Source organism: Carya illinoinensis, chromosome 13 (assembly GCF_018687715.1).
Source record: "Carya illinoinensis cultivar Pawnee chromosome 13, C.illinoinensisPawnee_v1, whole genome shotgun sequence".
Lineage (NCBI taxonomy): Eukaryota > Viridiplantae > Streptophyta > Magnoliopsida > Fagales > Juglandaceae > Carya > Carya illinoinensis.
The window spans coordinates 26,372,239-26,397,496 of NC_056764.1; the positions used below are offsets into that span (position 1 = coordinate 26,372,239).

A 25,258-nucleotide genomic window follows, 5' to 3' on the forward strand; every position below is an offset into this window, starting at 1 on the left:
CTTGGCTTGCATCGCATGTGGGTGCTCTTACACTAACTTATGCACCTTTGGCAATAAGTTCATGGAAGAAAGTCTCCCAAGATGTTAAAAAGCTTATCAAGAAGTGTTGTTTGGTAATGTTTAAAACATTTATTTAGTTGGTAAATTTTTATATTTTACTTAAAGTTAGAATATTATAAATGATAATATATTTGTCTAAATTTTTTTTTACAGGATGATTTTGAATTAAATTTTGTTCAGAGAGAGGAGCGTAAGACTGTGAAAGAGCAGTAATGCATTTCGCAAATATAAGACGAGGTGTCATAAGCATTATAATAAGTTTGAGAATATGAAAGATGCACGCCAATATCCTTTTCAAGATGTCCAACCTTCTGATTAAGAAAAACTTTATGACATGTTTGAGGATCCATCATATAAGGTATAATTAAATTAATTATTTTAGTCTTCCTATTTTAATTTCGCTTTCTAATATTTTCAATTCCTATGTAGGACCAAAGTTCTATAAACAAAACAAATAGATCGAAATTGAAGATTACTCATTATGCAAGCTCAAGATCTTTCCATCGCCTCTCTAAGAAATTCGTATTACTATTTTTTTTATTTGTATATAGTTAACTGAATATATGAATCCTAATGACTTTATAACTTAACAAATATTTATTATAACAAGCTTCAGATGCCAATTATAATCTGACAAAATTATATGCTGCATCACATACTAATCGTAATGGAGAATGGAGTCATCCCGATACTAATGAATATTTATGATGATATTAACTCTTTATCTTATGTGTAGGATAAAATGGTTGCCATATATGCTGAATCTGCGTCAGATCAAAATTCCTCAATAAATAATATTGGGATTTTCACACAAGTTCTGAATCAACGTTCAGGATATTTGAGGGGTTTGGGTCGCTGTGTAAAACCTTCTCCCTCTTTCTCTTCTTTCGGGTCTACCTCTATAGCCTCTATAGCGCAAGAGAATTCGAATCACATAATCGAAAAATTGGTTGCAAGGTAGCATGAGTTAGAGGCTCAATTGGCGAAACAAGGAGAGATGGCAACACGCCTCAAAGAACATGAAGAACAACAAGAAGAGTTCAGGAGAGAAATGCAACTCCAAATGCAGCAGCTTATGCAATAGTATAGGCCTCCAAACAACTGATGGTTTTTTACGTATAGATTATGATATTATCTAATTATGTATGAACAATACCAGTCTCACGGTTATTTATTAGTTCGCACTTATTATAAAACTTTCGAGAGTATTAAACAGTTTCTAATATATGTTTTTCAAATATTATGAATGTCAATTTGGTTTTTTATTATTATGGATTTTTAATAAAATAGTATTCATTCGAACGACCATGTAATTTCGAACATTATTGATTAATCCGTTCGAATGACATCAGATGATCAAAAAACATTCAAACGCAATTTATTATCGTACCGTTCAAACATAACTCAACACCGTTCAAACCCTTTTACTGTTCGATATGTTTCTTTAACGTTTGAAAGGAAATCTATTTTATACCGTTCGAACGTTATCAAAATGTGTGATCATTTGAACATATTTTCATAAATGTTCAACTAATTTAATTTCATTCGAACATACAATAGTAACCATTCCAACAGAATTCTAAAACAAAATTAAACCGTGACAAAAGAATAAACCGTTCGAACGATATCGAACTGTCAATTTCAAAATCGTCTTTAAAGATATATTTTGAGATGAAATAGTGATTTTCTTCACAACATATCTTCTGGAATAATAATGTAGGGATAACCTTAAGACTATTTTTTTTATCTAAAAATATTTTTTTAAGACGAAATCCCTACAAATTTTGTCCTAAAAAAATGTTTTTGTTGGAACGAGAAGACGTACAATTAGCAGATCTCAGTTGCAAAAGCCAAGAAATCTGAACCCTACCCAACATATAAGACAAACCTAACTGGCTAGACACAAGGACAACCTCTAGATGTACTGTGGGTAGAGCTTGCCACAAGTATCATGGGTTTTCGCGGCAACTATCATATATATTCCCTTTTTTTTTTTTATCATCTAGTGGTCACAAATGTTAATAGAAAACAAAATATATCCATAAATGGTAATACTCATCGTAAAAACTTGGAACTATCTTTATATATGATATGAATTATCGCAAATACTAAAAAAAAAACAAACAAACAAACAAACAAACCATCGACTGAGATATTTGTTCCACCCATTAATGGGACGATATCATGATGCAACCAAAATCATCTCGCCATAAAAGACTTGATCAGAAAACTGACATTTGTTGTATTGGTAAGTGAAATCATGACATGTATGCATGCTTGTTTTCGTTAAATATTTTTTCGGACTCTGAAATTTGATAGAGTTCTAGATCTTGCATGCTTTTCTTAAATCCATTTCACTCTTCTATTCTAACTAGCACACTACTTATTGATCTCTTAATTAGTGTCTTCAAAACTTGCTTTTCGAAACTCCTAGTGACATATAGATCAAGAATTCTTTGAGGTTGGTGATCTAAATTAGTCTATTAATGAGACATCTATCACAAACTAATCTAGTTGATGAACCCTAATTAAACTCATGCACAACGACTAAAACCCACAATAATCTCCTCACATAAAATAATGTCTCCTTTCCTCTCACATGAAATGATGAATTAGGTTTTCTTCTCGTTCAGCACAATTTAGCTCCTAAATAGGGAAGCAAACTTCGGAACCACACTTGGGACCGGACGTACGTAGAGTATATGGTATAAAAAAGAAGCAAGTTTTTATTGGATGACCTTGATTATGTGTATAATGGTCCATAGTGGTAAGTTATTGGTTGACTTGTAGTACATGATCATGTACATGGGTCGATATGAGTTTGACTATGTAACCCAGCCACCACATGATAGTTTTCCACCGCAATAGTCTATCTTGAATTCTAGTAATATTAGACTTCATGCTAGCTCTCACATACAATCGACTACAATTAGGGTACTATAATAAATTGATCTGACCAGCAGGGTTTTCCATATATATATATATATATATTTTGTTTTCATCCCAAAATCTAAATTTTCCAGAGTCATGAACAGAACAGTTGTCAAGCTAACTTCCTAAGGTTATTCCATAGTTTTGAAGTCACATATTATTGTCCCCAAGATTAGGGCTGGGTGTCATGGCACCGCCACCCTACCCCACTCTTTTCCGCATCCACCTAGCTGAGGCGGGGGCCCCATTAGTAGACAGTGACATGGGGCATGTAGGTGGATGCTTGCATGTAGCTGGGGGCCGAGGGCGGGGCTTGGGTTGGGCCCAAGCCCACCTAGGGTTTTTCTTGTCCGCCCAACCCATATATGTATGCATATATGTTTAAAAAACAATTTTCCTTAATAAAACGGCATCATTTTGCTTAGATTTTAGTTTTTATTTTTAAATAAAGGTGACATAAACGAAGTTGTTGAGGTAACCCTCCGCCTCCCCTCTCCCCCTATCTCTTTCTTTTCCCTCTCTTTCCTTTCTCAGTCTCTCTAACTCTTCCTCCCCCGTCGTTGTTGACGTAAATGATGAATTACGTGTGCATTCACTATTAAGGAAATCGATAAAATAAAACACATCAAAACCATCTTTTTCAAGCCTTATCTTTCACCCAATTTTTGATGGCCGTATAAATGTTTCCGTGCTTGATGCTTCATCATACATGTCCAAGTAAATGCAATAATATATCTTCTATTGGAACTTCAGATTCAATTCTGTTTTTTTTTTCCCTTTCTGTTTGGAAGCAAAAATCCAGATGTTGCGCAAATGCAAGAGCCCTATTACATCATTGTAATGGATGTCAAAGATGTTCTTGAGAGATGATAAGGAATTACAACTTGTTGGCATGACTGAGGGACAATGCCAATGTGTTTGGTAAAGTTTTGATTGTGAACTGTAGCCCACTGCAAGTTGAGATATTTGGGGGACCAAATAATTCTGATTTGTATATCATAATCCATCAGTGGAAAAAAGTATCGTCCCTTGTTCAATTGTTCAATTATCTCAGGTAAAAGTTTCCAAAACCTAGAAAAAACATGATAATCACTTTGGACATTGTTAAAATTCTAAGGAGCTTTTTGTGAAAATCCAATGACCAATTTAGTATTAACCCTCCCCCCCCCCCCCCCCCCCCCCCCCCAAAAAAAAAAGGGCCCACAACAAAGAATCCAAGGATCAGTTTTGACACTTTGAAAACCCAACCACGGAAGAGTTACCAATTGACAGGACCCTTAACATTATCATTTTATTTTATTTGCCTTATAAAGTCACTCATGTATAGATTTATCAAGAGCGTAAACTGTTTCCACAGAGCATCAATGGACATTTACACTGACATATTGCCACTCTCAAATTTCTATCTTCTCTAAAAAAAAAAAAAAAAAAAAAACTTTTTTCCAGTTGGTTGCAATTTACAGTGTTTAAACTCGGTTTCTTTTCAGCCATGTTTCTGCAAATTAACAACTCAAATGTTTCTTTGAAGAATGAGGTATTGACCCTACTGACAAAAGTTGATAGTACGACCATTTATATGAACGAGAAACTAGGGGAAGGGGAGATATGTGCCTTGGAGAGAGATTAAATGTTATATACTTTTGGTACTAGGAAGGAACAGTTATAGTTCAATCTGTAATTACAATTTTTTATCAGCTTCCTTGAGCTAGAGCAGTCTTGACCTTCCCTCTCAAATTCGGTTCTAGAATGATAATCTAATGACCAATCAGAAAGGGATTGATCGAATAATTGTTTTCAGATAAGCATTTTCAAATCTGAGAGATCATCCATGAGTATTTCAAGACCTATGGAATCATGGTCTTGCAAGGCATCTTCGTCAAAGTCTAACCAAGAACTGAAATCTTGATATCCATCTACACCCAGTACATCCATTGAGTCAAGTTCATTAGGTTGCAAGTTTGGGGAAAGGGATTCCGCAGCCTCTTTACGTGATTCCTGAGGAATATTACCGGGCAAGAGTGAACCTACTTCTTTGCTCAGTTTGTGGCCAATCATAGCCGCTGGTTGACTAGATCCGTGAACTGGCGGACAAGCAGGATCTATCACTTCCATTAATGACAGATGATTGTTCTTTTGCCTGGGCTTTGCTTTTGTTTTGCGTTCACTGTGGAAGCTGTCCAGTGAGGAACGACCTGCTCCAGAGACACAGTTATTTAAATTATCTCATTTCCAATCCCTCTCTCTCTCACTTCTCTTTCCCTTTGATCCACCAAGAACAGGGCTGTCAATAGCTGATGTCACCCTTGAGGAAGCACTCCCAACAACATCATCAATCCGCATTTCCCTCTTCTTTTCCCTAACGAGCATACAGCTATGCTTCGAAGAAGCTTGTTCAAAAGTGTGAATGACACTTTGGGGAGCATCTGAAGAACCCCGGTCAATATTATCTGTCAACGTATAACAGTCCAGCTTTTATTTGTAATATCTGTAATACTATACAATTGTAGTAGTTTAGTTTATATATATAGGTAGGCTAGTCAAAGCTGCTAAATAGGGGGAGGCTACATACGGCGATGCGGCCTAAATATCAGGCGTAATTGTAGGGGCTCTTCCCGCTCAAATTAGACAGTACATAGTCATGTACTGATGTTCTATATAAGGGGATAAAATCCTCAGAAAGGATATTGAATAAAATCCATTTTTGACATGGTATCAGAGCTTTCTTGAAATTTTTTCGGTCTATCTCTATTGTTGTGGTCCTACAGAAATTTTTTTTTTTTTACAGAAATTCTCACCGAACCGCTGAAGCTCTTCAGAAATCCAGCTCTTCAGAAAGCTTCGATCTCTTCTTTTTCCTTCTCCTCCCGGTTCTCTGTATAAGCTCTTCAGAAATCCAGCTCTTCAGAAAGTTTCGGTCTCTTTTTTTCCTTCTCCTCCCGGTTCTCTGTACAAGACCCAACCTATTCTCTCTCTTGTGCGCGCTCTCTGTTCTTCCATAGATTCCAGTTACGGCACCATCAGCTCAACAGTCAGTGCTCTGCACCCAAGGTAGCTGTCGGCACAGCTTCTGGAGGTATTATTTCTTTTGGTACCTCACTTTCACGTGACTTGCTTTTGGTTGGTACTCTTTCACGTGGCTTGTTTTTGGTTGCTTTTGGTTGGTACTCTTTCACGTGGCTTGCTTTTGGTTGCTTTTGGTTGGTTGACTTCTTTGACTTCCTCCATACCCCCACATGGTTTCTAACTCATTCTTTTCTTGCAAAAAAGCATTCTAATCTCTTCACATCGACAATCTGCTGAGTGATTTCCAGCTTTATTGTCTCAGTTTCGGTTTATCACTTTTACTTTCACGGTCCTTCAGGTTTCGGTCAACTTGCTTATAATTCTCGGTTAATCACGGTCCTTTGCTTATAATTCTCGGTTATTTTTTTCTTTCTGTAGTAACACGGTTTCAGTCAATTTTTTTTCTTTCGGTCTCAGCTCTCAGGTTCTCGGTGCCTTCCTTTATTTATCATTCTCGGTTATTTTTTTTCTGTCATTATCAGTTGGTCGGCCACAATTTTTTTTTTTTTTATTTCACCTTTCTAGTTTCTCAGCCTTTTTTTTTTTAACCGTGGTCAATTTTTTGTGGGTTTGCCTTCGGATATAATATTCTATCGTGGGTATTATAGTTTATTAGTCTTGTCTCGGGTTCTATTTAATCTTCTTCTCAGATTTAATTTTTTCGACCTTTAACATGAACACTGTACCTGTATGTACCAAGTTTTCGGGAAATAATTATTCTACGTGGGCATTTCAATTTGAACTTTTTCTTAAAGGAAAAGATCTTTGGGGGCATATTGATGGCACTGATTGTGCATCTAATCCTGATAAATCCAAGGATTGGGATGTGCTTGATGCTCGAATTATGTCTTGGCTTCTTGGCTCAGTTGAGCCACATATTATCACCCACTTACGGCCTCATCGTACTGCTCATTTCATGTGGACTTACTTAAAGAAAGTATATCATCAAGATAATGGTGCTCGTCGTTTTCAGTTAGAGCATACAATTGCCCTGTTTTCACATGACAATCGTTCCATCCAAGACTATTATTCAGCGTTTCTGACTCTTTGGAACGAATATTCTGATTTGGTTATTGCGGATGTTCCTGTTGCCTCTCTTTCCACTATTCAAAGTCTTCACGAGACTCGTCGTCGTGATCAATTTCTTATGAAACTCCGCCCCGAGTATGAATCTGTTCGCTCTTCTCTGCTGAATCGCTCGCCTGTTCCTTCTCTTGATGTTTTTTTGGTGAGTTACTTCGTGGAGAACAAAGGCTCAGTACTCAAGCCTCTCTGGAACAATCTCATGGTAGTTCAAGGTTCCCTCCTATGGCTTATGCTGCTCAACGACGAGGACCACCTGTTCATTCTCGCACCTTACAGTGTTTCTGCTACAAGGAATATGGGCATATTGCTGCTAATTGTCCTAAGAAATACTGTTCTTATTGCAAGAAGAATGGTCACATTATCAAAGACTGTCGTATACGCCCTCAGAATCGTCAGGCTCAAGCATTTCAAACTTCTGTAGCACACGGCTCTTCCTCAGGTGCTTCCTCAGATCTTGCACCTCCTGCAACAAATTACTGCACACCAGAAATGGTGCAACAAATGCTAGTTTCGGCATTATCTGCAATGGGGTTTCAAGGTAAAAATACAACTAAACTTTGGTATGTAGACTCGGGTGCTTCTAATCATATGACGAATACTCCTGCTGCTTTATGTCATGTTCGGCCCTATGCTGGTCAATCTGCCATTCAGACTGCCAATGGTAGTGCTTTGCCAATAGCCGCTATCGGAGATGCCTCTTCTCAATTTACTGATGTGTTTCTTGCTCCTCAACTTTCCACCAATCTTATTTCTGTTGGTCAATTAGTTGATAAAAATTATGCTGTTCATTTTTCTGGTGATGGATGTGTTGTGCAGGACCAGGTAACGGGGAAGCCGATCGCAAAGGGACCTAAAGTGGGGCGTCTATTTCCACTATTTTTACCTGTTCCACTACTTTCTTCAGTTTCTTCTATTAAGTCATTTACTTGTCATAATGTTCCAGCTTTGAGTATGATGTGGCATCGTCGTTTAGGCCATCCCAATGCTCAGATTTTATCTCATGTATTGCACTCGGGTTTTCTTGATAATGAAGAACGTTCTTCTTTATCTCTTCAATGTGATTCTTGTAAACTTGGTAAAAGTAAAATTCTTCCATTCCCGTTACATGCTAGTAGAGCTTCTCACTGTTTTGATCTTATCCATAGTGATGTTTGGGGACCTTCCCCGGTTAGTTCACATGAAAAATTTAAATATTATGTGACTTTCATTGATGATTATAGCAGATTCACTTGGGTTTATTTTCTTCGCTCTAAATCTGAGGTTTTTCGTACTTTCACTGAGTTTTTTGCGTATATTGACAATCAATTCTCTGCGACTATTAAGACATTACGCACAGATTCTGGTGGTGAATATTTGTCTGCAAAGTTTCAGGCATTCTTGGCTTCTAAAGGTATTATTCATCAACGTTCATGTGCTGCTACTCCCCAACAAAATGGAGTAGCCGAACGCAAAAATCGGCATCTTCTTGATGTGGTACGTACACTCTTGTTAGAATCATTTGTTCCATCCATGTTCTGGGTCGAGGCTCTGAAAACTGCTACTCACTTGATTAATCGTTTACCTTCCCAAGTCTTACACATGGAGTCTCCCTATTTTCGCTTGTTTGCTAAACAACCGAGTTATGATAATCTTCGTATCTTTGGTTGTGTATGTTTTGTCCATTTACCTCCTCATGAGCGACATAAATTATCTGCTCAATCTGTTAAATGTGCATTCTTGGGATATAATGTGTGTCAAAAGGGATTTGTTTGCTATGATCCCACTTTACATCGTACGCGCATTTCTCGGAATGTTATTTTCTTTGAAAATCAACATTTCTTTCCTGTGTCTTCTATACCTTCTTCTTCTACTGTGGTCCTCCCATCTTTTGAACAGCAGGTCTCAGATCTTCATCCAGTCAGCTCCCGTTTTAAACCAGGTATTGTGTATACAAGACGCTCCCACTCACAGTCTCTTCCGGTGGCTCAACCAATATCTGATCCTACCATGCTCCAGGATCAATCAGTTGCAGCACCTTCAGAGCACTTGGTACGTCGCTCTTCTCGAATATCAGTACCTCCGGATAGGTATGGGTGGTTTGCTTCTGCTCTTACTACTACATTATCCAATTTTGATATTCCCACATGCTACTCACAAGCTGTCAAGCATGATTGTTGGCGACAAGCTATGCAGGAAGAAATTGACGCTTTAAAGGCCAACCACACCTGGGACATTGACCGTGTCCTCCTACCATTGTTCCTCTGGGTTGCAAATGGGTTTATTCAGTCAAAATCCAATCTGATGGAAGTTTAGATCGTTACAAAGCTCGGCTTGTTGCACTCGGGAATAATCAAGAATATGGTGTCAATTATGAAGAGACCTTTGCTCCTGTGGCTAAGATGACTACTGTTCGTATAATTTTAGCTCTTACTGCTTCCAGTGATTGGCCACTACATCAGATGGATGTTAAGAATGCTTTCCTTCATGGAGATCTTAAAGAGTGTATTTATATGAAGCCACCCCCGGGATTGTTCACCTCTTCGACTTCACATGTGTGTAAGCTTCGTCGCTCTCTTTATGGTCTCAAACAGGCTCCGAGGGCTTGGTTTGATAAATTCCGCACAACTTTATTACAATTTTCATTCAAGCAGAGCAAGTATGATACTTCATTGTTTCTTCGGAAATCAGACATGGGTATTGTTGTTCTTTTAGTCTATGTTGATGATATTGTGATCACTGGTTCCGATTCTGTCTTACTTGGCCAGCTCAAGACTCATCTCTTAGAGTCCTTTCATATGAAAGATCTTGGATCTCTCACATATTTTCTTGGTCTTGAGGTGCATCGTAGTCCCTCTGGTATTTCACTCAATCAACATAAGTATGCTAGTGACTTGGTGGCTACAGCTGGTCTACAGGAGGCTACTTTTGTAGATACTCCTATGGAATTAAATGTCAAGCTTCGCAAAGAGGAGGGTGACTTACTTTCTGATCCCAGTTTATATCGAAAGTTAGTGGGTAGTCTTGTCTATCTCACTATTACTAGACCAGACATTTCTTTTGCTGTACAGCAAGTCAGTCAGTTTCTTCAAACTCCTCGTCATCTTCATCTGGCTGCTGTTCGTAGGATCATACGATATGTTAATGGCACTTCTGCTCGTGGTTTATTCTTCCCAGCCGGCAACTCGACTCGTCTTGCTGCTTATAGCGATGCTGATTGGGCTGGTTGTGCGGATACACGTCGTTCCATCACTGGTTGGTGTGTGTTCTTAGGTAATGCATTGGTCTCTTGGAAGAGTAAGAAACAAGACCGAGTTTCTAAGTCTTCTACGGAATCTGAATACCAAGCGATGTCTTTAGCTTGTTTTGAAATTATTTGGCTTCAAGGTATGCTTGCTAAGCTAGATTTTTCTGAGACCGATCCCACACCTCTACATGCCGATAATACGAGTGCTATTCAGATCACTGCCAATCCTGTCTATCATGAACGCACGAAACATATTGAAGTCGATTGTCACTCTATCCGTGAAGCATTTGAAGCTCGTGTTATCACTCTTCCACATGTTTCTACTGAACTACAAATTGCTGATATTTTCACCAAGGCTCTCACTCGTCATCGACATTGCTTCCTAAGTAGCAAATTGATGCTTGTTGATCTACGGGCATCAATTTGAGGGGGGCTGTCAACGTATAACAGTCCAGCTTTTATTTGTAATATCTGTAATACTATACAATTGTAGTAGTTTAGTTTATATATATAGGTAGGCTAGTCAAAGCTGCTAAATAGGGGGAGGCTACATACGGCGCTGCGGCCTAAATATCAGGCGTAATTGTAGGGGCTCTTCCCGCTCAAATTAGACAGTACATAGTCATGTACTGATGTTCTATATAAGGGGATAAAATCCTCAGAAAGGATATTGAATAAAATCCATTTTTGACATTATCACTAAGGGAATCATATCTCCCCAAAGCGCTAGTAACAGCTCCTGTCGCAGCACAACAGATCAACAGCTCATTGTCATTAAACTGACACTGACAAACAAACAAACAAAATTGCATATGCTACAGTTGAAACAGGTTTTTCTTAAAAAGGAAAAGTTGCTCAAAATAAAAGAAAAGGTCAGATGTCACATTCATGTATATATTGCAGTGAAGCTATTAGGATGTATTCTTACCTAAAATAAATTATGAGGAAAGCATTAATGGAATTCCAAAAGATCATGTGTAAATTTAACTTGACATACCCGATCCCCTAGCTTCAGCTTGGTGGGGAGCTTCATTGCATGTATTACTGGCAGTTCCTGAACCAACACAGTCGACTGATTGTGTGTCATTATTGCATGGAGGTACATAGAAGATGACTTCCTTGAGTGCGGGCTCACTAAAGCAACTATTGCCAGTATCTTCAAATTTTTTACATCTAGCAAGAGTGCGCTTGACAAAAGCTAATGCAACTTGTTTGAAACCTTCTGGACTGCATTTTTTGAAACATAATTCCTCCTGCTAGCCTGTAATAGATCAATTTTACAGAAATTAATGGTTCAAAATCCATGAAACACCACTGGATCAGGGGTGTAAGCTAGTCGGTCTGGACCGGAAAAACTACCCAGGCCAACACATTTGGACCAGACCGAACTCTAGACCGGTCAGTCTCGATCCCATAAATTGTGGACCGAAACCATTCGGTCCGGTCCTAGGGTATATAAATTTTGGTCCGGACCGGACCGGACCAAACTCCTATATATTTTTTAAAATTATTTTTAATAATTTAATATATTATTTTTATATAGAAATTATATAAGTTAATGATGTAATTTTCATCTAATTTATTATCATTGACCATATAAAATATTTTTTTTAATGAGTTAGTTACATAATCTACATTAATAATTCATTTAATTTTAATTTAATAATTTCAATAAAATTTTTTATTACCAGTCCGGTCTCAGGAAAATGATGGATCGAAAATTTCAGTCCATCACCCCCCCCCCCCGGGGCCGCGGGGGACCAGACCGATTTACACCCTAGATCACATACTTATCTGATCAGATAACCTAGTATAATACCATTAGGTTTTAGATCCCCTAGAGTTCAAGGCATATAGTGAGAAAGCGAGAAACACATGAAGTGGGTTGTACATCATTTACTAAGGCAGCAATAAATGCCTTTGTAAATGATGTACACGCCCATGTTGAAGGCAGCAATAAGATGTACACATCCATGTTGAACACATGTACATCATTTACCCATGTTGAACACAGATACATCCCCTGCTTTACACACCCATGTTGAATTCAGATGAACCTAAATATTGAACACAGTCCAACTTGATATTTTCTGAACACCCAATTTGGACCCAGAGTGGAAAATAATACAAAAGGTCCAAAATCAAAATATGCTTCATGACTCCAGGCACACAAACACTATAATAGACCACCATGCCCATGAAGTGGCGAAAAAAAACCCCCAAACTACCCCCACTACATTCCGTTATCATCACAATGCTACTGCTACACCCCTTCAGGCCACGGATAGAGAAAGAGTTACAACAAGACTGCAACAAGACTTCTTCTCACGGTAAATGCTATTACAACCCGACCGTTTGTTCCAACACACACACACACAAACAGAAAAAACATCAAATGCAAAATTAATCTCCCAATTAGAAAGCAATTCTAGATGTCTATATCTTAAAAACCCACAAAAAATTAACTCATATTTTCTAGACTTAAAAATTTTATCAATATAAATGATGATAGAATAATAAAGGGACAGAACCAATTACCATTCTTTTTTTTGTAAGCTAACTCAATCAGTTGGTCCAGTGCAACTTCCTCCATTATCCTGTGAATGAGGTGGGGGTGGTGGCGTTGGGTTTCTCTCAATATTGAAAGAAGAAATAGTTTTACGAACATATAACATCAATTCGAGTCTTACCTTCTTTCAACATCTCTCCCCTTTTGAACAGCATCATTTATTTTTCCCAAGTTTTTCTTCCTTATCCCAATCTACCATTTAGTCAAAAGCATTATTAAAAACAAATGAGGAGCCCAGGAGTAAATAGAAATTGGGGGAAAATTCAAGTTAATCAAGACACAAACTGAAAAATAAAGAAAACAAAGAATCTTTAAGACACATTCTTATGAAAAACACCCTAACATATGCTTAAATATGTTTAATAATATACGCTGAAGAAATATATATTTTTTTTATAAGTGTATACGCAGAAGAAATATATATATATATATATATTGAACAGGCCAACCTGTTGGTACAGTCCTTCATTAAGTTCCATGATGTCCTGATTAATCACTTCTCCCTCAGCCAGATTAGGCTGCAATCAACAAGAAAGAAGCACCCACAGAGAAAGAAATAAAAATAGGAACATAAACATATGTAACATCAGGAATTAGTGCCAATAAATTCATCAAGGGAACTTTTAAAATGTATCAAACACAATTCTTCCACGAAGCCTCTAAAATGAATTAATATAAGATATCAAAAAACCCTACCAATATTTCTGGATACAAGCCAATACTCTGCAGTTCCAAGAGAAGTCTATCATCCAGGCTTAACAGCTGATAATGGCAAGTATAGGGAGACAGGTTGCCAGCACTTAATTCCCCAGCCTGCAGCTGACCAAGATTATCTAAACAAATTTCGCTGGTGGGTCCCAGATCAAAATGTGCGAATTCATAATCTCCCCACCACCGTTCATTGCTATGTAAAGAACTGGATACGGTTGGGTTTCTTTGTGAGTTAGATCTGATACTACTGTCACAAGAGAGTCTGTCTAAGTAATTACTCTGAGTCTGAGAATCCACTTTCGACTCAACCTCAGATTCCATTTTGTCCCAGTCTTTGGGTTCAATATCAATCTGGTAACATGAACCACGATGAGAATCATCACTAGCATACTGCAGAGACAAAGTTTTTCCTTCACCATGGTGGTAAAATTCTTCAATTTCATCTTCTTCTATCAAAGCAGAAAGAACTCTTTGGTACAATGGAGTAAACTTGTCCGACTTTCTAGTGTCAAATCTTCCATTTAAAGAATCTGTCTCAGCTGATTCTTGATGGGATTGGCTTCTCTGTCTTCCACCAGAAAATTCATTGACTTCTTTAAGCTCACCAACACCCTGCAAGATTGGAAGAAATTGGCAATCCATCAATATTCAAAGATTTTGGCTCCAGTTATTTGTTTTAGTTACGTTGAAATTGACATAAGATTTATATCAGTCATCGGAGGTGTAAGGTATCAACATGAAAGCCTTACTATTTTAGCAAAAATAGTTTTTTTTTTTTAATAATAAAAACGATAAGTTGAGGAAATATACTACTAATTGCTTACCGAGACATTATTATATGCAATGCCAAACATCTGAGGCATATTCTCGTCAAGCTCCTCTGCAAAACTTAGCTGATACAATATAACCAGAAGAAAGAAAATTATAAGCCTCAGTCCCAAAGATACTTTAAAGTCTCAAATTCATCTGTGTCACAACAATTGCCTGTTGCTTCAAGTAGGACAAATCCTCAGAGCTGACAGAAGCAAAAATAGCTTCCATTTTATTCCAAAATGGACCAGAACAAGCAAGACCTGCATAAGCAAAGCTAGCATATGTGATAAGTACAAAAAATACAAAAATACTACTTTTCAAAAGTGAAATCACTATTGATCCCAAAAGCTTAAGCCGATGGGAAGAGTTAGATTTCAATATTTATATTATCCTCACGTGTGGATCAGACTCCTCCTTATTAAGTGGGTCCAACACATAGAATATTTAATTAATGGGATGAAGTGTAGAGTCCTGGTTTGAACTTAGCAACTCTGCTTTGATACATGTGAAATCACCATTTGTCCCAAAAGCTTAAACTAATGGAAAGAATTAGATTTTAATATTTATATTCTTAACACCGGAGAAGACCTAGAATTAGGATAAATAAATGAATAAAGTCAGGAGCCATACTACTAGCATTACAAGCAGCATTTGCAGCTACGAATAGTTCTTCACAGTTGTCATTAAATTCTCCTGGAAAATTATACCACCAACAATTAAAACCATGTATAACTGTGGTAATTTTAAATCAAGGAGATATAAAATTAGCCTACAATATCTCACATAGAACTAAATTACTCAGACACTCAGCACTTATGCATATACTATTGAAAATGGAACAATCGAAAGATAAGCCAAAAACCTATGAATGCATAGAAATGATAAGAAGAACAAAAAAAATAGAGGTTTGCTAGGTTAGCTAGACTACAATCATGAAAGCTCGTCTAAAATGCATTACATTGAAATGCAATAACTGCAGTAACAAGATGCGAAAATATGTCAAATACAGCCAGACAGGTTAACATAAATCTGATCTTGCAACCAAACTTTGATATTTGTAATGTCTAGAAAACCTTTGAAATATTAGAAAACGTTTTGAATAGATTTAGATCCTATGAAAAACAGAAATCACAACTTCTTTACACAAGCAAGATGAAGATTCATGGTTTAATTCAATGTTACCTGTATAATTCAAAGAATTACTGTTTACTATTGGCCCAACACGAATTAAAGCCTTGCGGTCTTTCAACTTTTTCGAAGGTGGACGACCTGATTTACTGAGATCCAAGAAAGCAGTGATTGATTCAACAATGAGATTCCTCACAAATTATATAGACAATTCATATTCCCAAATCTTTATTGCACAAAAGTGAAAAATTGAATGAACCTTCTGTTCTTTTCGGAACCAGGCAGTGGCTTTGTCATTGTTAGAGTCTCCAATTTCTCCACAGCTGGAGGAATTCCTGGCCTTGTTAAGGATGAACCCCTTCGACTCCTTCCATGTCTCTGCACATTATCTCCAATATCATTATTTGGCATTTTATTCTTTTTTGTGGGCAATACAAAGGCACCAGTTTTATGGATTCCAACCAAGGCAATGTTGCCATTATCAAACCCTTTCTCTTCCAATTTGTTTTCAATACCACCTGATTCTTCACTTTCAGAAAGTCCAAATGGAGATGAAACACTTGCAGGTTCCTTCTTAACTTTTACGGTATCGTTATCAACACTGCAGGCCTGTGGTGATCCCTTGGTCCCAAGAGACGAAGTTTTTGCACAAAAATTAGCATTAGCAAGGCCTTGAGATGAAATCTGAGCTGCAGCTTCGTTTGAGGCAGTTGGAACTAAAGTTGATCTCCTTGTGCGTGAACTTTTATGCGGTCTCTGGCCTACCCACTAGGCCATGGGATGCATCGATGGACCTGTGGATATTGTACGCCTTTGGTTATTGGTCACACCTACAACTGGACCTTTATTTAAAGCTGCAGTCTGTTTCCAAGCTGATAAGGCTCCAGATGAATGGTAAACACTAGGAGATGAATCTAGCCCCATGACAGAACCAGTTCGTGGTGCCCTAGAAACCTTTCCTTTTACCATAGTATTAGGACTGCTAGCTGGAATATCCTCCTGAATATTTGACCTAACAAAATAAAGCCACAAACAAATCAACATCACCATAACCACCAGAATGGGAGCATGAATATTAAATATGTCAATGCAATCAGATCCAGATCACAATAGCCTTCACTAATTATGGAATTCTGATTCTACAACTCCGCTAGAAAAGAAAATACAAACTTTTTATTTCCTTTTGCTAAAAGTCTCTGTTCCAATATAACTGCACGGTCTCTTGGAAGAGGGGCACGCTCCAGCTCATTCCTGACTACCGTGCAAGCATCTGAACTAGCAGCCCCAAAAGAACCATCCAACTTGTTGATTCCACTAACTCCAGGGGAAGATCTCAATCTGTAACAGATGAAAAGACCAAGTACAGATGTTCATTTGTTTCCATTCCTTTCACTCATTATTTATTTCAATACTGGAGAATTATATGGAACGATTTTGACTAACAGCACAACAAAGCCTCAACAAGCAGTACACAGGAACAATTGTGACTTCTGAGCACAGATTGCAGTAGCAAAACTCTCACCATTTACCAGTGACTACAAACAAAAGAAAAATGCAACAAAAGAAGTCCTTAAGCTTCTCCACAATATTCTCACAATCCTCAAAGCCCCAATCATTCTGCTCCCTCAAATGCACCACATGAAGCATATCCAGATGGGGAGGGATGAAGGAAAAAAAATAAGATTATCCAAGAATACCCACATAACAAAATTCTTGGATAGCTTGTCCTTCATTCCCCTCCCATCTGGCATGCCAACCAGATGGAACGAATACAGAGGGATTTCTTATGTGGAGGATGGAAGAGAAAAAATTCCACCTAGTAACTTTGTCCAAGGCATGTGCCGCCATATCAGAGGGAGGTCTAGGGATTTTAAAATTAATCCCTTTTAACCATATGTTAATGGGAGAGAAAACCTTTGAAGTATGCTGGGAGATTTGGAGCTAGTGAGGTTTTATGACCTGGAACCTCACCTAGACAGGGCCTTCCAGACCCATCCTTGGCGGCATGACCCTATTCATTAGAACTGTGTATTAAGTAATCCAGGAGAACTATTGCAGACTCAAATCCAAGACATCTCAATCCGCAACTTTAGGGAGATTGATGGGGATTATGGGATCTGTCTATGCAAAAACATTCGCAGACGTTGGAAATCTCTAAATTGATCATATTCAAGGTGGAAACTTGCTCCCAAATCAAGTTCTAGCACAATGTATTGTGTGGATAACAACCTCTCAAGGGTTCTTCCTAGTCTTGCTCAATATTGCATGGGTTAAGGGTGTTTTGGTGGCGTGTGTGTGTATAACCAAAAGATAAGAGTTTTATTAATAGGTCTCACTTATGGTGAGAAACCGTGCCAACAGTATGCCACCTTGGTGAAAATCCAAAAACCAAAATGGCAAAAGAAAAAAAGAAACATTTTTTTTTTATGACAAAAACTTGTGGGATAAAGTATAAAACAAGAAACATATAAACTCTATATTTTTCCCCTTCTTAAATTAAAAAAAAAAAAAAAAAAAAAAAAAAAAAAAAAAAAAGGAAAAAGGAAGAAGAAAAGAAGAAACATATAAACTCTATACTTAGAAAGAACAAGCTAAACATTGCAACATAGACTTGGAATACCAGCTTTTTCAAAACCTCGTTGGTAGATATTTACAAACTTCAAATGACACCATTCAATGGGAGATAGAATTTATTAGAACTGCACAAGATTAAAAGAAGGATCTCTTTTCCTCATTCTATGCTGCCGAACTTTCAGTGATGTGTATACACATCGCAAGCAATGAGGCCATGTTACATCCAAGAATTACCACCAAGCCATCTAGTCACCCACTTTGTCCACTTGAAATGCATGTATTCAGGGTTCACTACACTAAGAAGATGCAAGATAAGAAGTCCTTCAACATTATCACTCCCTACTGAAAAACCTGGTAATGAAACCCCCATCACCAAGGCCAAGATCATCCTACCGAATGCCTCCATCAACGTAACAGACTAGAGAGGGGATAATTGATCACCCTATTGTAGTTCATGGGAGCTGTTGAAGAAGTTAGTGGACCAATATTTTGATAATTAAAATTTGTCGCATTAATTTGACAAGAATGTGTCCTTACCAAAATTCTACAAGAATATATCAATAATTTTACATTTCTAAACAATCATTCATGAACTATGGACAAAGTGTACCAGTCTCATAACAAAAAGAAGAAAAAATGCTTTTTCCAAAGGTTCTGTCAGCAGCAAATAAACGTAGACATTTTTTCTCATAAATTAGCAAAGCATAATGAATTAAACTAAAACGATCAAAGAATAATAATAAAATGAAAAAAAGATTGTGCAAACAAAACTTAGAGAAAAAGAAACAACTCAATTCCAAAAAGCAGCTGAAGTAAGTGAAAAAGAAACCACAGCACAACCAATAAATCTAAAAACAGAGACCAATTTTAGCCCAAGAAAGACTTTAGCCACTTGCCAGCTATATCAGATTGAAGAATTATTCCTTATAGAACAAAATACCTGAAACCATGAGTGTCACAAGATCGTAACTTAGAATCAGCATTCAGCTTTGGATGTGCAGTTCATTTTGTCTCCCGGCCACCAGTCACCATTCTATTTCCTACAGCTCCAACAGAACGTTTCTTCTTTATTTTTTCATCCAATCCTTCACCACCAGCAAGCAGTCGTCGAGTCTTTTCCTCAATCCATACAGAACCCCCGCTAACTGCCTGGAGCATATCTCCATTCTTTTCTGTGACCATCTGCTGCCTAGAGGTTGCAGAAGGCCTACTATCCACCTGGTAGTATTAACAAAACAGAAAAGAATCTTAATAAACTAAAGAGCAAAAGCAACTTGTAGTGATCCCTTCAGAAAGCACAAAGGCTAGAAACATAAATGTTCCTGACTCTTACATTACTTGCGGCAGGGGGTTGGGAAAATCTCCAGTTGTGTTTATGTGTACAAAAAATTAGCATTTAAATATGCAAAAAACATACCCCTCAAATTGAAAGAAGACTTGAGAGAGAATATTATCTTCATTACTCAATGACTCTAAAGGAGATCAAAATGAAAGGACAGTAGAGTAAGAAAAACAGACTTAAAAGTATTCCATATATTATGTCACTCCTGTTAAAATAATTTTCAGAAAAAATTTGAAGGTTGAATATTAGAGAAAAAGATGAAACTTGAGTATTAGTATCCAAATACAAACCCGCACATCCAACACTGACGAACGAACATGCTTATTCATCCCAAAACTCTTTGATTTATCCTCCACTGTTCAAGTCACAGTGTCAATGGTGTTTCTGTATATCTGGTTTCGCATCTTCGCTAAGTGTACTCCACTGGACCTCTCACTTGATGAAAGATCACTACGCTGTCGCTTCTTGTATATTAAGGCATCCTTATATTTGTCTATTTTGAGAATTGATTCAAAAATAATTTTGTTCTATCCCTGGCAGACACCATTGCAGCCTCATTAACACAATACAATGTATACTATATAACTCTTTCATAGCATTATAATATAGATACACAACTTTACATATAACTTACTATCTAGCACGCAAAAAAAAAAGACCTACAGGAAAATAAGGTTCTCTTTTATTCCTAAAAGGAACATACAAATATAAAATGTACACCAAATAATCACTAATGAATATCTAGATAGTACTAGGGGTGTAAAAAAACCAATAAACCGGTTGAACTTGACCAAACTGGTGTGTTCGGTCCAGTTCGTAACCGGTCCAGTCCATAACCAATTCTAAACCGGTCCGGTACCCGTAAATATATATATTTTTAATTTTAATTTTTTATATTATATATAAAAAATTATTTATATAATTTTGTATATTATTTTATATATTATATGTTACATTGCTAATTAATATAACATGAAATTACCATACCAGACCTGACCAAAACCAGAAAACTGGAAGTTTTGGTTTCAGTGGTTAATCAGTCTAGTATCGTTTCTTAAATTTCTAAAACCGGTGGATACTGGTTTGGTTTTACAAAATTTCCAAAACTGGACCGGTTACACCCCTAGATAGTACACTCAGCTTAGGAGAAACACAGGTGCTCAACTTTGCAAATTAGAAATTGAGAAGGCATATGATCATGTGAATGGGGAGTTTCTTCATTGTTTGCTTAGGAGATACCGATTTGGAAAGAGATATAGATCTTGAATAGCACATTATATTTCTCCAGTGCGCCTTTTATTGGTGAATGGCATCCCACTAGCTTTTTCAACAACTCTCGTGAAAAAGAGACCTCACTCTACTCGTTAATTTTATGGAACCTCTAAGAAAAATGTTATCAACTACAGTCAGTTTTATCTCTGGCTTTTCAATGAGAGCAAGTTATCTCAATGTGCTTAGCATTTCACATCTGTTGTTCACAAATGATATCCTGATATTTTGTGAGGCAAACCAGGCTCATCTCCGCTTTTTGAGGCCCTTTTCCATGGTTTGAAGTTGCCTTTGGATTGAAAGTCAATTTAGCTAAGGTTGTGTTTGTTTCAATGAAAGTTATTTTTGGGGAAAACATTTTCATCTCTTGCCTTGTTTAGAAAGGGCAGAAAAAGGAGGTCAACGGAAAAGGAATAGCGGATCAATAGGAAAATAAAGAATGAATTACCCTGTCCAAGGTCGTAAGTCATTTTCCTCATTTTACATCAAAACAAATGCAGATTAAGTCAAAGCTGGTTCTGGTAGGTAATGTCCCTAGTGTGGATAATCTTGCTATGATAATCTTGGCCTCCTCTTGGATGCCTCTTTCAAGGAAAACTCTATTCAGGATGGTGTGATAAGGAAGATTGAGAGTTGATTGGCTGATTGGAAGAAGACATATTTGCCCAAAGGTAGTAGGATCCCCTAGATCAAGAATATTCTCTCCAATTTGCCTATGAATTCCGTGTCTCTGTTTTTCCCTCCCCATTAGCATGGATAATCGAATAGAGAAGCTGCAGCAGGAGTTTTTCAGGAGTGGACCACGTAAATAGTTCAAATTTCTCTCAGTAAACCGAGTCAAGATGTCCTCTTCGGTTTCCATTGTGATTTGGGAGTTCAAAACTTGCTTTTATTCAACCGTGCCCTACTAGAACTTGGCTTTTGCTATCTTGGAACCAAAGTGAGAGGGAAGCCTAGTGGAAAGCCATGACGGATTCTAGCCTCGTTTGTTTTCACAACATATCTTATCTCATCTCATCTCACCTAATCATTACAACTTTCCCAAATTCCTACACAAAATAAAATAAACAATTAAACTTTTTTAAATTCAAAAAAAATAATATTAAAAAAATATATTCTAACAATATTTTATTCAATTTTCAATTTTTATCTCAACTCATCTCCTCTCATCTATGAAAACAAATAAGGTCTAAATCTTGGTATGCTAACAAAGTAGATGAGCCATATGGGGTGGGGTTATGGAAAATCTCAAGAAAGGATGAATTTCTAGTCATACTAGACTGAAGGTGGGTGACAACTCTAGAATTAATTCTAGCCTAGTTTATGGTGTCATAGCAAGGACCTCAAGGTAGCTTTCTCACAGATGTGTAGTATTGCACATGCATTGCAGGCTTTAGTGGCTGGTTTGCTAAAGTTCTCCGGTCGCACCCCTTAGTGGAATGTTCCTTTATTACAGAATGGTGCATGTTGGACTATGTGGAACCTAGTTGTGAGCTGAGAAGAAGTCAAGTCAAGAGTTCACCCAACTCTCACTTGACATGTCACTCGAGCGAAACTCAGGCAGAGAGTTCGCTCGAGTGGTGTTCGACATTGGGCTCGAGTAAAGCTCAACCCGAGAGTTCGTTCTCGGTGCACTCGATGGTTGGCTCGAGCAAATATCGGATAGAGAGTTTGCTCGAAACTCACTCGATAGGCTGTTTGAGTAAATGTTGGAAAGAGAGTTCACTTGAGGTGTGCTCGACACTCCGCTCAAGTGAATAACCTAGAAAGTTGCGTCTTAGGGCTTTTGGCACCATGATATGTATGTAACGTTTAAAAGCAGAAAAATGTGGCTTGAGTATTATATTAGGCAGAAAATATAGAAAACAGCAATTTTGTGAGCACGAGAGAGAGAAAGATGCAGTAAAGAGAGAGTTGAGATTGTGAGTAGAGGGAAGCTCTTATAACTGATTGTGTGTTGTAAATCTCCTCTAAATAAAATCCCTTACAACTTTGTGGACGTAAACATGTTACCGAACCACGTATATCCTGTGTCATGTGATTGTGTGTGATTGATTCCTATGTTTCTGCATTTATCGTTTCCCTGTCTTTCTAGCTATTGTTGTTTGTGGGTGTGTTATTCCCCCAACAACTGGTATCAAAGCTCCAAGGTTTGGAGTTTGGGGCTGAAAGAGAATGATGGCTGGAGAAAAGTAAAGTTCGGAATCGAAAAGTTCAATGGCACAAATTTTGGATATTAAAGGATGTAGATCAAATACCATCTCTACAGTAAGAGGCTCCACCTTTCTCTATTGAGACAAAAGCCGGATAGCATAGATGATGTTGATTGGAACTTGTTAGCTCGACAAGTTCTGGTAGTTTTACTGCTCATCCTGTCAAGATCAGTGGCGCACAACGTTATCAAGGAGAGAACCACAATAGATCTCATGGAGGTTTTGTCAAGTATGTATGAAAAGCCAACATCAAATAACAAGATGCATCTAATGAAAAAATTGTTCAATCTGAAAATGGCAAAAGATACATATGTGGCCCAATATCTGAATGAATTTAACACTATCACAAATGAATTGTCATCTGTTGAAATTGAGTTTGATGATGTGATTAGAGCGTTGATTCTGTTGGCATCATTGCCAAATAGTTGGGATGCCATGAGAATGGTTTAGTAATTCTACTAGTAAAATGAAATTAAAATGTGATGATATCCGAGATTTCATCCTTGTTGAGGAGGTGCGCATAAGAGATTCTGGTAAATTCTCGAGTTCAAGTTCTACCCTGAATGTTGACGATCGGGGCAAGAGACATCACAGGTCAAGTTCAAAGAATAGGGGCAAAAGCAAGTTGAGATCTGGGCAACATATCAACTGCTGGGATTGTGGCAAGCCTGGCCACATCAAAAGAGATAGCCGAAATCAGAAGAAAACTAAGGATGACGCTGTGAACGCGGTGGCTGAAGAAATATAGGATGCTCTATTTCTTGCAGTGCACAGTCTAGTTGATGATTGGGTATTGGATTAAGGGACTTCGTTCCATACCACTTCATATCAAGAGATCATGCAGAACTATGTTGATGGTAAGATGTACACAACTGCTAGAGAAGCACTGGATGCACTAGGAGTGGTAGATGTCTGCATTATACTCCCAAACAGGAACGTGTGGACTTTGTAGCAAGTCAGACACATTTTAGAGCTGAAGAAAAACTTGATCTCTATGGGACAACTTGACAACAGCGATCATTCAGTAGCGTTTTCAGGAGGAGCATGAAAGGTCACAAAGAGTGCGTTGATCTTGACACGTGGAAAGAGAGCTGACACTTTGTATTTGACATCAGGGTCCAATGATGTGCGAGAAAATATAGAGTTGCAACAAAGTAGACTTGGTTGCACAAATCAGATGGGGAAGCAATAACCACAAGGAGTACTTCAGAATGCTAGGAAAGAGTACTCTTTGCTTCAATCTAACACTAGGAATACCAATGAAGAAATCTAGCACCAGGTATGATTGATGAGAAAGTTAAAACGGAAAAAATGCTCAGATCTTGAGAAATAAAGAAAGCAAACTCAATTGAGCATTAAACAATTACAATCTCTAGGCTTGGTTGAGTTCGTTGAGTTTTTCATATTCAGGAACAAAAATAACAGAGAATCCAAGACAACTCCGCCCGACTGCCCATCTTGTCGTTTCCTCAAGCATGAAGCTTGTTTCATCAGAGATCAAACCTCAGTGCATTATACAAGATGAGATAAAGCCCAATTGATACTGGAACGAACATGAATATCGGACAACCTAATAACCATAACTAGCTCTAACTCTATTGCCAAGGAACCGAAAAAAAAAAAAAGAACAAAGACAAAAGGCAATTATAAAATTATTCAAAATTGAACTTTTAATATCTCTAAAATTTACGACAGCTTAGAAAAGCATTTTCGCGCTTTTTTTTCGAAATTTTTTGAGCATACAATCTGGACTTTTCTTTTCCTCGGCTTTCCGGGAAACTAAACAGATGAAACTAAATAAAATTGAGCGCTTTCAGCAACAAATATTTAAATACAAACATTATTTATGGGAAAAATTAATGGACAAGATCAATAGGGTTCGAAACCCTGCGTGTAGGCAAACAAAATTGAGGTTGACAGGGGGGGATAAGTTGGAATCGAAATGCAAGTGAGATTAGATGAAAAACGTCAAAATGAGAGCGAAGTGTGGGAGCAGTACCTGAGATTCAACGAGGTCGTGTTCAGATCAAACTTCTCAATTTCAGACAGAAAACTAAAGTAATGAAGCGGGAGGGACGAATCCCACTTTATAAATTTGTATTATTTTTTTATTTTTTAAAAGGGCGGGGGAGGCGGGGGCGATAATGGCAGGAATCCTCCCCAGAGGTAATTGACCTCCTTTCTACAGTGAAATATCCGGTTTGAACTATAGTTATTCTTGTCATCAGATCACGTCCAAATATTTAACTTTATAAATTTGTATGTGTTAAACTATA

At 37.5% G+C, this 25,258-nt stretch overlaps 1 protein-coding gene across 11 annotated transcripts; it reads right to left on the bottom strand.

Moving 5' to 3' along the window:
• Positions 1–4,603: 4,603 nt before the first annotated feature.
• Positions 4,604–25,219, bottom strand: LOC122291999. Of its 11 annotated transcripts, none has more exons than XM_043100131.1 (16): positions 24,982–25,209; positions 23,028–23,141; positions 19,791–20,033; positions 19,099–19,376; positions 16,755–16,922; positions 15,844–16,596; positions 15,639–15,733; positions 15,087–15,149; positions 14,628–14,716; positions 14,468–14,536; positions 13,629–14,255; positions 13,382–13,450; positions 13,054–13,124; positions 12,902–12,960; positions 11,361–11,624; positions 4,604–5,438 (listed from the first exon to the last, which is right to left on the bottom strand). In XM_043100131.1, exons 6-15 carry the CDS (start codon positions 15,993–15,995, stop codon positions 11,620–11,622), a joined length of 1,299 nt encoding a protein of 432 aa, XP_042956065.1. In that variant the 5' UTR covers positions 15,996–16,596; positions 16,755–16,922; positions 19,099–19,376; positions 19,791–20,033; positions 23,028–23,141; positions 24,982–25,209; the 3' UTR covers positions 4,604–5,438; positions 11,361–11,619. The 11 variants fall into 11 exon arrangements, with proteins under 11 accessions (XP_042956065.1, XP_042956063.1, XP_042956066.1 ...); XM_043100129.1 differs by lacking the exon at positions 4,604–5,438 and adding an exon at positions 11,056–11,102 and having other exon boundaries at positions 23,052–23,141; XM_043100132.1 differs by lacking the exon at positions 4,604–5,438 and adding an exon at positions 11,056–11,102 and having other exon boundaries at positions 19,797–20,033.
• Positions 25,220–25,258: the final 39 nt, after the last annotated feature.

Excerpts from the sequence above, each read along its gene's own strand:
- LOC122291999 (XM_043100131.1), bottom strand. The coding sequence starts at position 15,995 with ATGCCAAATAATGATATTGGAGATAATGTGCAGAGACATGGAAGGAGT. Across the intron at positions 14,537-14,627 it reads TGTCCTACTTGAAGCAACAG|CTAAGTTTTGCAGAGGAGCT; the intron begins GCAATTGTTGTG and ends ATATTGTATCAG. Across the intron at positions 14,256-14,467 it reads TTGCATATAATAATGTCTCG|GGTGTTGGTGAGCTTAAAGA; the intron begins GTAAGCAATTAG and ends CCAATCTTGCAG.